Below are 12,540 nucleotides of genomic sequence, written 5' to 3' on the forward strand. Positions count from 1 at the left end.
GTATTTAGATGTGGAGATTGGCCAAGGCGCGTGCATGCCAAGGCTATTATTCTTAAAAATGGAAAGAAAGAAAGAAAAAAAAGAAGAAACACGGCTCCGTCATTTATTAGGGCGTGAGGTCTCGTCGCGTTTCGAAACCCTGCAAACTTGGTATCACTTTAGCCATCAGCGTTAAAGACGGAATTCTGTTGCTGGGGAGGGAGAGAGGGAGGGAATAACACACAGTGGCGTGTTGCCAAGATGTGGCAAGTGCGCCTCCCTCCAGCGCTGCTCGGTTTCGGCCGTTTTTAAAAAGGCAGGGCGGCCCGCACTCGCTCAGTGTTCTCGCCAAAACTTGTGCAGACGCGGGGAAGAGATCAAGAGCGCAGCCGCAGAAGGGAAAACGGCTGCGGGTTCTGGAGCGCCCGAGAGGTTTGCGCACACGCTGGACCTTACTAGTGCTGTCATTACAAACGGGCAATGATCAGAACAGATAGTCTGTTCTAACCTTTGTGCAAAAAGATCTTTTTTTTTAAAGCGGATGTTTTTAAAACGCAACATTTATTGACCTTTCTTTGTGACTTGTGGATGCGGACTTTTTTTTTTTCTTACAAAGTTACTCATTTTATTCTAAAAATCTGATGACCTGAAGCAAAGGTGTGTCGGAGAGTGTAATTACGAATTTGCTCGGACGTTCTAATCATATTGGAAGAATAAGAATAAATCATCTTTGAGAAAATGCTCCTTAACTTCTTATTCGTGATGGTGCCGTTTCTGTCGGCTGTACCACATAGCTTGGGTTCGTACGTGCCGTGCGAGCCGTGCGACCAGAAGGCGCTGTCCATGTGCCCTCCCGAGCCCAAAGGCTGTCAGCTAGTGAAGGAGCCCGGCTGCGGCTGCTGCCTCACCTGCGCGCTCGCAGAGAATCAGCCGTGCGGCGTATACACCAGCACGTGTGCGCACGGACTCCGCTGTCTGCCGCGCGACGGAGAGGAGAAGCCACTACATGCGCTGCTGCACGGCAGAGGGCTGTGCACCAACGAGAAGGGCTATAAGGCGTCGCATCCGCCTGTTGGTAAGTGCTGGGTCGCTTTGCGCTCCAACCTGAGCGTGCTTAGTTCCTAAGAGCGGGTTTATGGGTCATATTAATAGGCAGTGCCCGTTAATAATGGCAGCTGGAGGCACCAGAGATTACTTGCATTAAAAATGTTATCTAGCTGTGCATATATCAGCAAAATGGGTCACACGCATTGACGTGTATCATCAGTGACTTTGATATCATTTATTTAAATGTACATAATAATTAGTATTCAGTAGCCCGATTGTGAGTATTTACGGTTTCAAACATTGTGGATGTTTCAATTGCAACTAATACAAAATGGAATGAAAGCTTTATATGGTCTCATCAAGGTTGAGTTGTGATTGCACATCATTCCAAAAAAATATCTGGGCATTGAGCTTTTACTTATTTGCAATCACACGTGCTGTCAATTAGATTCAGACACTGTAGTTATCATTGATCTTTGAACCCATCATTACTGAACTGACACTGAAGAACTTTCAACGCACTGCCACTCATTTGCACTTCCATTGCACATCACCTCTTGCATTCCTGTATGCTAATATAATGCAAATGTGTTCCTTAAGCTTCTTCATGATACCCCGAACCTATCCAAACAGTTGATGAATGCACTGCTTTGGCACTTTGCCACATGGTCAGCATACACGAAGCAGTGTTGATATAATAGCCCAGTCCTCAATCTTGGCCCTGCACTCTTTCTGACCTGCACCTGTCAGTATTTTCCCTGCTCTAACACGCCCAAATTAACATACAATTTGTTTGATAATGACATGATGAGGTGAGTCATGTGTGTTGGAGATGAGAAATCACTAAAATTTGCAGCAGATGTTGTCGAACTATCCGATGCAAGACCAAGTGCAATATGTATTACTTTCCAAGAACGGGAATAGTGTATTTTCATATTTCTTTGTTGATGGAATATTTAATTAACTAGCAAGACTTAACATATTATGCACTACAGCTAATTCTTTGGCCTTTTATTCATTATTTAATTACCTGCAGCTGAAGACAGTGAAGACTGTGGGGGAAGATTTATGGGGCAGTAGATCTTGGTTAGTCTGAATTTAGGTTTACATCTGGGGGTGGTGCAGAGAGTTGGATTACTGTTTAAAGATTAAATCTGAGGGGAGGCAGACAGCCATGGTTTGGGCATGTGTGCCCAATGCAGCTGAAAACTTCAACATGCTTTTTTTGCATAACTTTTTTACTGCCAGTGTTCATTCTATACATGTTTCTTATATGAATTATGCTTGTTAATCTAGGGATTCTGTGCTAATATGAGTTTATTTCCACGTTTTGGTTTTATTGTTAAACCGCCCCCACCCCACTGCTCCCTGAGGCCACATAAATCCATGGGACAGCATGTGAATGGAATTTGCTCTGTTCTTCAGGCATTGTTTGTAAAAGGGAAGGATAGCTCACAATTTCTTACAAAATGAGAAACAGAAATATGGTTGTACTCTATGGTTATGGCTTTGAAGGTTACACACATACACACCCACGCACATGTTCACACACAGACACATCAAAAGCCAGTGTCAGGGGCTTGACGTGAGTGCATGTGGAACAGCACTGTAACAAGAGCAGCTCTTCCCCAGTGTGTGATTGCACTGGGTGCTTGGTCATGCCACAGTGATTCAGCAAAACACATTTGGAGCCACTGTCTAAAGAGCTATAAAAGCACTGGATGTATTTAGTTTGGTGCATCTTGCCTACTGTAGTGTTTAGTTTCAGCCCATTTTTACCAGATGGACAGGACAGACATTAATGGAGAGGTCATGCATTCTTGATCACACCACGATTAGGAACCTCTGTCTCCTAGTTACCAAAGTTTTGTTCTTCTTAAGTAAAATTTCACCTGTAAAGCAACAAGAAGGCAGAAAATTGCAAATGATTTCTTCACTATGGGACATGCTGAAGCAGCCTATATTACACAATGCAACGAGTCTTATATATTCACTCTGTTTATGGCTCTAAGCAAAACAGTTTTCAATAACCTGTTTTAGCTCAGACATTATTAAATATAGACGATTAAAACCTAAGGGCAGAAACTGGTATACAATTTATGTATTCCAATCTGCTTTAGTGTTCTGTATAAATGTAAAGTTTTTGGTCATGATGGGCCAGGCAGGTTGATCTTTCTGTCAAATCTAACCATAGGCACCATGGTTCTTTCTCATCGCAACCAAATTATGATAGTCATGATGGAGTGCACATAATTGCCTATAAATCCGTGATGCTAAATCTCAAGAAATATAGAAATGATGCTGCCAGATGCTGCATAGAAATAATTATCTAGAGGAAAACTATCTTTGCTCTTCATAATTGCTGTCGAGTCAGCCAAAACAAACCACATATCAGCATGCTATATAATATAGTATGGTATGTAGTATGTATGTAGTTCTATAGACACAGCCCAAATCACATTACTGATGGTGTAAATGGTCAGTATGGAAGATACAGATAATACCACTTGTTCAGCAGTTGTCATTCTTACCCAAGCACAACCTATGCAGTGTGCTTAAGTAACTCTAGCTACTGGCGCATAAATCCCTAAGGTTTCAAAACTTTGTCGCTCTTAAAGTGACTGAGGATTTTGAACACAGTTTTCTGGACATTCCAGGAGGCAACATAGAATTTTGGCACATCAGAAGCTTCACACTTGCCATCAAATATGAGTAAATGTTAGCCTACTACTTGTCCTCTGATCCTCATGAAGGATCTTTGTGTTTTATTTCAGCAGACTTTTCTGTCAGAGTTCACAAACAATAATTAAAGATGGCTCAAATTTTAAAAGCTCAAGCTGCACATGAACAAGCATGTTGAGCACTGACAACATAGTCTTAAGTAATGGACCTTAACCCGAGGCAAAAAAATGTCAGATGCTAACATTTGGATTCGGTTTGGTTTTGTACTACTTATTTATGGGTGCCTTATGTAATTCCTGGAGGTTGCCCATATTTTAACTGAAATCATGAGGCAACAGAAAGAAGGCAGTTACTTGTACAGCACTAATCGGTACATAATGTGTCACTGGCAGGAGCCTTGAGCATAGAAGCACTAAAAGCAGCACCCAGTTTTCCATCATTAGATTGGTTTTCACTGCTGCATTTCATTGCATAGCTCTACCAAAGTCAATGCATGTCTCAGACTGCCACTCACCTTCTCACACTCGGCATACGCAAACGGAGATCCTATTTGGCAAGTTTGAACGTTTTCTCCTAATAAAATTTAACAGCAATTTGTGCAGTACACATTTGTCAGCAACACTGGGAAGGCTAGTTGGTAACAGCTGTGAAGGAACTCAGCTCCTACAATATTCTATTCTCCTGAGGATCAAGCGATTGCTGGGTTGTGACATTCACATACTGGGCTTTAAGTGTGAGCTTGTGTGGCTGTTCTAAACAATTGAAAGTTTGCTGTACCTCCTTTTTATGAATTATGACAGGTTATTATAATTCATAGGAACTTTATGTCCAAATAGAAAGAAATAGGCTTGACAGGAACAGCATGTGGTTCAGGTGTCAACCAGTTAAAACATCCTGTCCTGGGTTAGAAGATGCTCACTTTGGTGGCACTTCCTCCACGGAAGGGTAACAAAAGGTGGTTAGTTTTTAGAATAAGCACAGGTTTAACAGTCAATTAAAATGCATGGGGGAGCTAAAATTATAACTTATGCATCCAACAATTGTTCTTTGAGACAAAACAGATTCTGACAAAAGTTTTTTTTTAAACAAAACCCAAACACAAACATTCAGTGAGACCTCAGACCAAAATTAGATTTGTACAGGATCACAAGTGGCTTACGTCTCCTTGTGGGTTTCTAAATACTTGTGACAAATAAATCTGTGGCAAGCTTGTCTCCTCAACCCATTCATCAGTATTTAATATAGTATTATTCTTCATGCTGCCTCTTGAAAAAAATAATCTGTTTGAAGAAGCTGATAGTGTGGCTACATCGACAGATCCAGAGTGGGATGCAATAAGGATTTCTTCATCGTTTGGTTAAAAACAATATGCTGCCATTAACAGCAGACCTTACTTATCCCACCATAAAAATGCTTTCTGGTGGAAATATGTCATTTTGGACACATATGTTAAAGTATATTTGTTGTTTTATAGCCTGGATAATATTAGCAGGTTACAATGTATAGCAGGTTGCATGCATTTAAATAATGATATAATCTATAGTGTAGTTTAATATAATTTTTTTTTAATTATTATAATTTCTCGTACTAAATAAGCTATGGATCAACAATATGCATCTTTCCAACCATTATAACCAAATGTATTTTTGCTGTACATTTGCTTGTAGAGAGCAGCTTCTCTCTGGCCTTCTTTGGCCCTTTGTCTGCTTGCTGCTCTGTTTCAGTTGTACAATCATGCTGTGAATTTGGGCCAGCTTTTAAATATTGAGCAGTGGAATCTGGCTTAGGATGTCATGGCTGGCCAGTGACTTGAACAAAGCGATGAATGTAGAGTGATAGACTGGTAGCTGGTAGCATGCACTGCTTAAAAAGTTTTGATGACAAACTTGTGGAAATCTTGCTTTAAAAGAATACAATAACAAAATGGTGAAATGAGGTTATAATTGTTTCATGTAAACATAGGAGTGAAATAAAAAAAAAATGAACTAGGTATAACAAATTCAAGATGCCAGTAAAGTTAGTAAATCCCCAATTATTAGCCATATATAAAAAATATACAGGGATTACCTAAATTATTAGTCTTCAGACAGCAAGATTCTTTGTATATTGATGAAGTATAATTGGCCGATGCACATGTTAATATTTAAACAGAGCCCTATCAGATGCACCTTGTTTTCTTGCTCAGGTCCTCTTGCCTTAATGAAAACTTTGCAAGGCTAAGCACAGAGTCACCAATACCTCTTTGCCATTCATTGCAATGCTCATTTGAATAGAGAGGCTGCATGTGACATGTCTGGCTTGGTTATGTTCCAGTGTCTTGGCCAAGGCTCAGATGTTAAACACAGACATGGTAACACATCCCACGCAATTTGCTAGGTTAAGGCAGGTTTTTTACAATTGGTTGTAATAGTAATATGCATTGTTTTGGTGATCAAATACTTTATATGTCAATTTCCTTTGAGTGTTTTGGATTAATCTCGGAAAAAGGAAAATGGTTATTATAAATAATGATTATTATATATTGTTATTAAAGAATTGGGTCAATAACTAGCTGAGTACACCAAGCATGGAAAATGTTTGCTTTGTAAATAAATAAATAAAAAATAAGGAAAAGAAAATAACATTTACTAGCAGCAAATGAGGTTAAAACTCTGTCCATTGTTCATTTTTAAAACAAACATATCTGGTTATGTGCTCCTTACTGGCACGCAAAGCCAAATGCGGCACAGTATCATAAACATCAGTCATCAGTCATTTTTATAACTCTAAAAGACCTTCTAAGTATGAGGTTGACTGTGATAGATGCAATTCAGCAAGCCTGCTGGCCTGTCATGAAGCCTGGCTACAGGGAACATTTCAGTGCAGAATTTAGTCTGCCAAGTCATGAGTTGCAAGATTAATTTCAAAGAGTCAACCACTGCTCTGATAGCAACTTCAGAAGCCAGGAACCTGGTTCCAGTAATCACCCTTCCCCCATGTCCCTATCCATGGCTGCAGTGTCAGACAAACTCTTTCAACACCAGACTGCTTGGAACACCCCTCTCTTGTACAGGGTGTCACTGTAAACCAGACATTATATAAGAGAAACTAGACCATATTAACCCCACCTCTGCCCATTCCCACAAGTGGCAAACGGTGCTGAATGTAGTATGCTATCAAACACTTTCTGTTTAATGGATAAATATAGTCACATGTTCATAGTAGTACCAAAATCTCTTGGGTTCAGGGATTATTTATATACTCACTCCACTGTAAAACCTGTTTGGGAAACTTTCTCTGGTTTAGGTTTTGAGAACTGCTATTAGCTTGTTTTTACTCAACAACATTTGCGGCAGTTTTGCTGTAGGAAACCTCTCTTCAAAATGTGTTTGTTCTTTGAGCAGTTCTCACCACACTATATATTCACAAGACATGGTACATGTAGAATCTAAGTATAGTTTCCAAGACTAGCAAGTCTTTGGGAAATGTCATTCTTCTAGAAGTGTCCAGACATATTTTTATCGAATCAATAGAAAATATCTTCTCTAAAATATATGGTACGCTAAGACCGTAAATTATATTATTATCATCTGCTTTTTGTAGTTAGCCTTTGTCTCATTTGCATGTTCTGCCAAATGTTTTCTTGATTTGTGACTCTCATAAACCAGCCTTCAATGAAGATTTAGTGCTATTTGGACCCACTGGTGATTTAGCTATTGGCTGTTTACGTAACAATGAAACGAAGTCCCAGTGAAAGTGTAACTCCATTTCAGGAACCTTGTTGAGATTTGGGTAGGAGTTTAGGGATTTGTATGGGGGGGAGCAGAGCTTGTCATCACCTGCTGATCCCTTTCCACCTCTGTAAACAAATGCAAAGGAAACATTTGGCGGGAACGCAGTTGGTTTCAGGTTTATTTTAAGACACCATTCAGACTGTGAAATAGTAAGCCGGTCTCACGACTTTTTTTTGGTCAAATTTCATTCCTCTGAGCCAAGGCATGCAGGTTTGCTAAAACTGTTGGTTGTGAAAAGTGAAGCTCATTATTTGTTAATTATTGCTTTTTCTTTAGATCGCGAGTCTAAAGAGCATGACGAGGCAATGAAGACTGACACAACGGAGGAGCAGCTTCAACCAGCCAAAGTACCCATTTATGCTAAGCAAGACCTAATCAAAAGCAAGAAAGAAGCTGCAATGCGCAAGGAAAAGAAGAAACAGCAGGAGAAGCTGAGGTCCATTAGTCTGGAACAGTCACCAGGCCCAACTGGCAAGCATGATACCGAATTTGAATTTGTAAGTTACAGTGAGGGAGTGGAAAATGGAAAGTATGTCACTGATTGCTAAAGACTAACAGATTGTGTGTTGTGATAATTATAAAGGGTCCATGTAGAAGAAGGCTAGACGGGATCATAAAGGGGCTGAAAGACACCTCCCGCATTGTGGCTCTATCACTTTATCTGCCCAACTGTGACAGGAAGGGCTTCTTCAAACGCAAACAGGTATGGATGTAGTCTTTAAGGATTCATACAAATATTTCAACTTACCAGTGGATAGAATATTCTTTTAATCTAATGATTGTCTGGTGTTTTGATTAATAGTCATTTAACACCTCTTTCAATCTCTCCCTTTAATCCATCCAAAATGTAGTGTAAGCCCTCACGTGGTCGGAAACGAGGAATATGCTGGTGTGTGGATAAATATGGAGTGCAGTTGCCAGGGACCGACTACAGCGGCGGAAACATCCAGTGCAAAGACATGGAGCCTGGCAACAACAATGAGTGAGGAGGAATGCTCCGTGATCACCTAAGCCGAGGCTCACCTCCTTCTTTCCTTCCCACCTGTCCACCCGCCAGTCACTCTACGATTTTGATCCGAAAAGAAGAAACAAAACAGAAACAAATTTGAACAAAAACAATCGATAAACTTTTTTGACTGAGCGCTCATCTCTAACTTGGGGTACCCAGTTAATCAGAGGGTCTCTGCTGTGTTAAGAGCTGGGGCCCAGCAAAAGATTTTTAAAAATATATACATTCAATTATATATTTTTATAGAGGCTGGGGTTTGAGCACCATACTTGTTAACACACAGCAAAAAAAAAGAGCATATGGTATGTTAATTATTACCAGCGCTATCTTTTACATCTTTGAGGTTGAGGTGTAAGAGGAGATAGCTCAAACTCTTATTATTGGAAGAATTATAAATTTGTTTGTTTGTTTGTTTTCCAAAGAAAAAAAAAGGAAAAAATATCATGTCATAGGGATGTGCTGATATATGGCTATTTGGTCCTCTCAGAGCACTTAATTGGGAAAACCTTGGAAATGTGTAACTTCACCAAGTTCAGTGTATGTGTGTGTGTGAATATATATATGTCTGTCTTCGTTTGTGTGAATGTATGTGCAGTTGCATGAAAGGGAAACATGGTGGACACCTTTTTTTTTGTCGCATTTTAGTTTGTTTTCCACCACATGAGTGCGTGGCCCCCCCAAGAGCAGTTATACAGTAGGGTAGGCTCATTGTTAGAATTCTCTCACTGGCCTACTCTTTGGGAGAATGATAGTGTAGGAATTGAAACCGTGTTTGACATACCTGTCTCAGTGACTCTGTGACTGTGTAGCTTGCCTAAAATGCCAACTGTGCCTATGTAACCTGATGCCGGCATGCAGACTGATCCAGGTGATTGGATAGCTGATGTGCTGGCTGTGACCTGAGGTTCTGTCATGTCCAACATCTTTACCGCTTGTTTGTTAGAAGGATGAAAAGAAACATCCACACCCAAAATCATCTGGTACCTATTTTGCAGCATAAGTATCAATATCCAAAGTGAAATACTTGGTGTTATGGTCTAGGACAGATCTCAGTGGCCTGACACTAACGTTCTCAGAATTTGGGCTTGAAGTAACTTGACTTTGATGGACATTCACTTTTGAGAGTGGTGGCTTCTTTCTCAACCTGTGACAAGTTTTTGAAATAGTCTGCTTTTATTATTATTGTTATTATTATTTTGCCTTCAGTGAAGTATCAACTTATCCGCTTATGAGCCATTTCCTAGACCAAGTGCTTTCACTGAAACGAGTGACACCTTGGCGTAGTATATCACCATTAATTGTAGATTGATGAATGTTTTCTGAGGAACCATTATCAGGAATTGCTGCTTGGAAAACGAGTTGTGCATTTTAGCATGTTTTCATTGTTACAACTTTTGTTGTAGTCTGTTTTCATTGTTACAGCTACCTAGTCATTTTGGGACCTTGGTCATGTGAATGAAGGTCTTCCCCAATCCACCCGAACTTTTTTTTCTAAGCCACACAATGACTGTGCGTGCTGTTCTCGAAATTCAATCTTCCGCATGACATAACTGCACCTTTTGCTTTTTAAAGGGTGTCATTCGAAAAGGAAGGCACATTTAACTACCATTGTCATTCAGTGCATTGAGAGTTTTATGTGAGTCTGTGTGTATGATTTAGTGCCTTTCTACATACAAATACATTTGAATAGTGATGTGAACGTTACACAATAGCCAAGGGGATAAAATCAGTTAAACATTATGTACTGACGAGGGTCCTCGGTCGCTTTCAGATTTATATGTCAAAGATATTTCTGTCATGCCACAAATTTTAAAACACCTTGTAAAATCACTAGCTGTGAAAGGGAAGCTAGTGGGTATACTTATGTCTCTCATTGATTGTTTCTTTTTTTATCTCAACGAATAAGCTGAATTTTGAGACTGCAAGTGTATGTAAATGCTTGAGAGTAGTTCAAGTTGTTTTCAGTCAAGCTACATATGAACAGGGATACACAGTGGCCTTCATGGCCAGCACAGGCTGGTGATTCTTTAGCAGGAAAACCAGCAAGAAAAGCCATTCCCTGCCACAGTGGTTCAGCTCAGATCTTATTACAGAGCTCATGTGATCATAGTTTCATGGCTGGGAGGGGGCCAGTAATGCTCAACACAATGAGATAGATGAGACGCTACTCTGCTAAGCTTGCCTCTAGTGCTATTTCTCTCTGCTATTGATAGCTACACCATTATCAAAAAAAGACAAAGAACCACAGGTTGACAGAAAGTCCCAACGGCGAGACTAAATGGTAAAAGTGTGCTATGAGAGACTCTCAACATATGGAGTGAGAAAAAAAGAGAGTTTGTCAGGGTGAAGGTTATAAACAGACCTTTGCAGGTGTTTTAAATGAGTTATTGAGGAGGTGTTGTTCACTATTATTGCACAAATGGCCTCTAAGGAGGAGGAGGATGAGGCCCGAGCATTTGCCAGCATTATCCAGGTCCTGATTCGTGCTCAGAGCCCCCTCCCGCTTTTTTCTTTTCTTTTTTCTTTTTTTTTTTGTTTAAAAAAAAAGCAGCTTGCACTTATGTATTTACAATATTTCTTTCGCCATATGACAGCTTCCTCCTAGCAGTGCTGACTCCTAAGCACATCTCAGATCAGGTGTAGGAGAAGCAGAAACAGGCCTCAGACAACAACCCTGCCTGAGGACTTTTGACAGGGGCTTTAGTGGCCCAAGCCTGACAACCACCACTTCATCTGGTGGGGGAAAAAATAAAACATACACAGCTATTGATCTAAGTCCAATCTCTACTCATCTACTTTTACAGCTATCAGACTATGTGCCTCAGTGGCACCCAGGGAGAGGGAGAGAAGGTGAGAGCCCCAGGCCATGATCGTGCTCTGGGCCTCACTACCCCGTCAAGTGGGGCAGCACAAAAACACACACACACACCACAGCACACATCACAGTAGATACTGTTAGCAGGCTAGACTATAGGGGTCTCGGAATCTGTTAGCAGGTTCAAGCAACCAGTGGTAAATCAGTGACTGCTCTTCTGGGCTTGGGACTGACATTAAAGGTGGTAGGAAATGATTGCTTCTAGCTTAGATGTGGTTCATGATTGAATAATGTGCACAGAATTGACACAGCAGAGTTCCTGTTGGTTTGGTTTTTTTTTTTGTTTTACTACCAAATTCGTGTCGATTTTCAAAAATGGTGTTCTCGCATCAACCAAAGACAACACTGTAAAGCTAATTTGATATCTCTTCCTGAATTACCATGTTTGACTGGATCTCATCATTTATTGAGATTCTTTAAAAATATCTAGTGTTTCGAAAGAAGAACAGTCACATCAAATCAATATAACCCACTGTGCTGTTGCTTGGTGCCTTTACCAGATTCCGAATCTTCAAAATGGATAGATGACTACAATATTCACAACTCATGATACAGTAGTATTACAGCTTTCTTTCTGAATCACTAACAATTTCTTCTTGTTGTTGGATTCTTTTTTTTTTTTTTTTTTTTTTTTTTTTTTGTGGATGAGAAAAGACTTGATGATTGATCACATTGACATGTGGCCTAACATGGCATTTTTAAAAGAAAAAAAAAACAACAAAATACACCCATTTGTGGCAGGAGGACCGTGAAAATGTTCAGCATTTGGAACTCTTAATAAAACAGAGAAAAAGATTAAAAAAAAAAAAAAAAAAACTCAAATTATTAAGAAAGTAAATATCACTGTAATATTTATTCAACTTGTAATTTATGTACTCTTTTAACCTTTGTCTCTTTTTTTTGTTATGACAAAGCATTTATTTAAATAAAGTTATGTATTCATTTAAACTTTTGTGTTTTACTCTTTCTTCTTGTTATTGAAAATGTGTCTAAATTCTGGGACACCCATTTCCTCAAAATGGAACATAAATGATATATTCATCATACATGCAAATAAGATAGGAATGTGCATGCTCATATGTCTCGTATTCATACAAAAGAGTCCTGACCTATCAATCATTTTAACACAAGATTGTACGCTTCATTGTACAGGCTATTGTTGATAGATTTGCTTA

General features: G+C 39.6%; 1 protein-coding gene across 1 annotated transcript; it reads left to right on the plus strand.

Moving 5' to 3' along the window:
* Window positions 1–254: 254 nt before the first annotated feature.
* igfbp5b (insulin-like growth factor binding protein 5b) lies at window positions 255–12,313 on the plus strand. Its single transcript, XM_027164570.2, has 4 exons — window positions 255–1,054; window positions 7,758–7,978; window positions 8,065–8,184; window positions 8,333–12,313. The coding sequence occupies exons 1-4, from the start codon at window positions 718–720 to the stop codon at window positions 8,465–8,467; spliced, it is 813 nt and encodes a 270-aa protein (XP_027020371.1). The 5' UTR covers window positions 255–717; the 3' UTR covers window positions 8,468–12,313.
* The last annotated feature ends 227 nt before the right edge of the window (window positions 12,314–12,540 follow it).

This window comes from Tachysurus fulvidraco, chromosome 6 (assembly GCF_022655615.1).
Source record: "Tachysurus fulvidraco isolate hzauxx_2018 chromosome 6, HZAU_PFXX_2.0, whole genome shotgun sequence".
In the NCBI taxonomy this organism is placed as follows: Eukaryota; Metazoa; Chordata; class Actinopteri; order Siluriformes; family Bagridae; genus Tachysurus; species Tachysurus fulvidraco.

What these genes read in the sequence shown, in the direction of transcription:
- igfbp5b (XM_027164570.2), top strand. Translation starts at nt 718, where the DNA reads ATGCTCCTTAACTTCTTATTCGTGATGGTGCCGTTTCTGTCGGCTGTA. An exon ending in GGCGTCGCATCCGCCTGTTG is followed by an intron (nt 1,055 to 7,757) that starts GTAAGTGCTGGG and finishes CTTTTTCTTTAG; the next exon opens with ATCGCGAGTCTAAAGAGCAT. An exon ending in ATGATACCGAATTTGAATTT is followed by an intron (nt 7,979 to 8,064) that starts GTAAGTTACAGT and finishes ATAATTATAAAG; the next exon opens with GGTCCATGTAGAAGAAGGCT.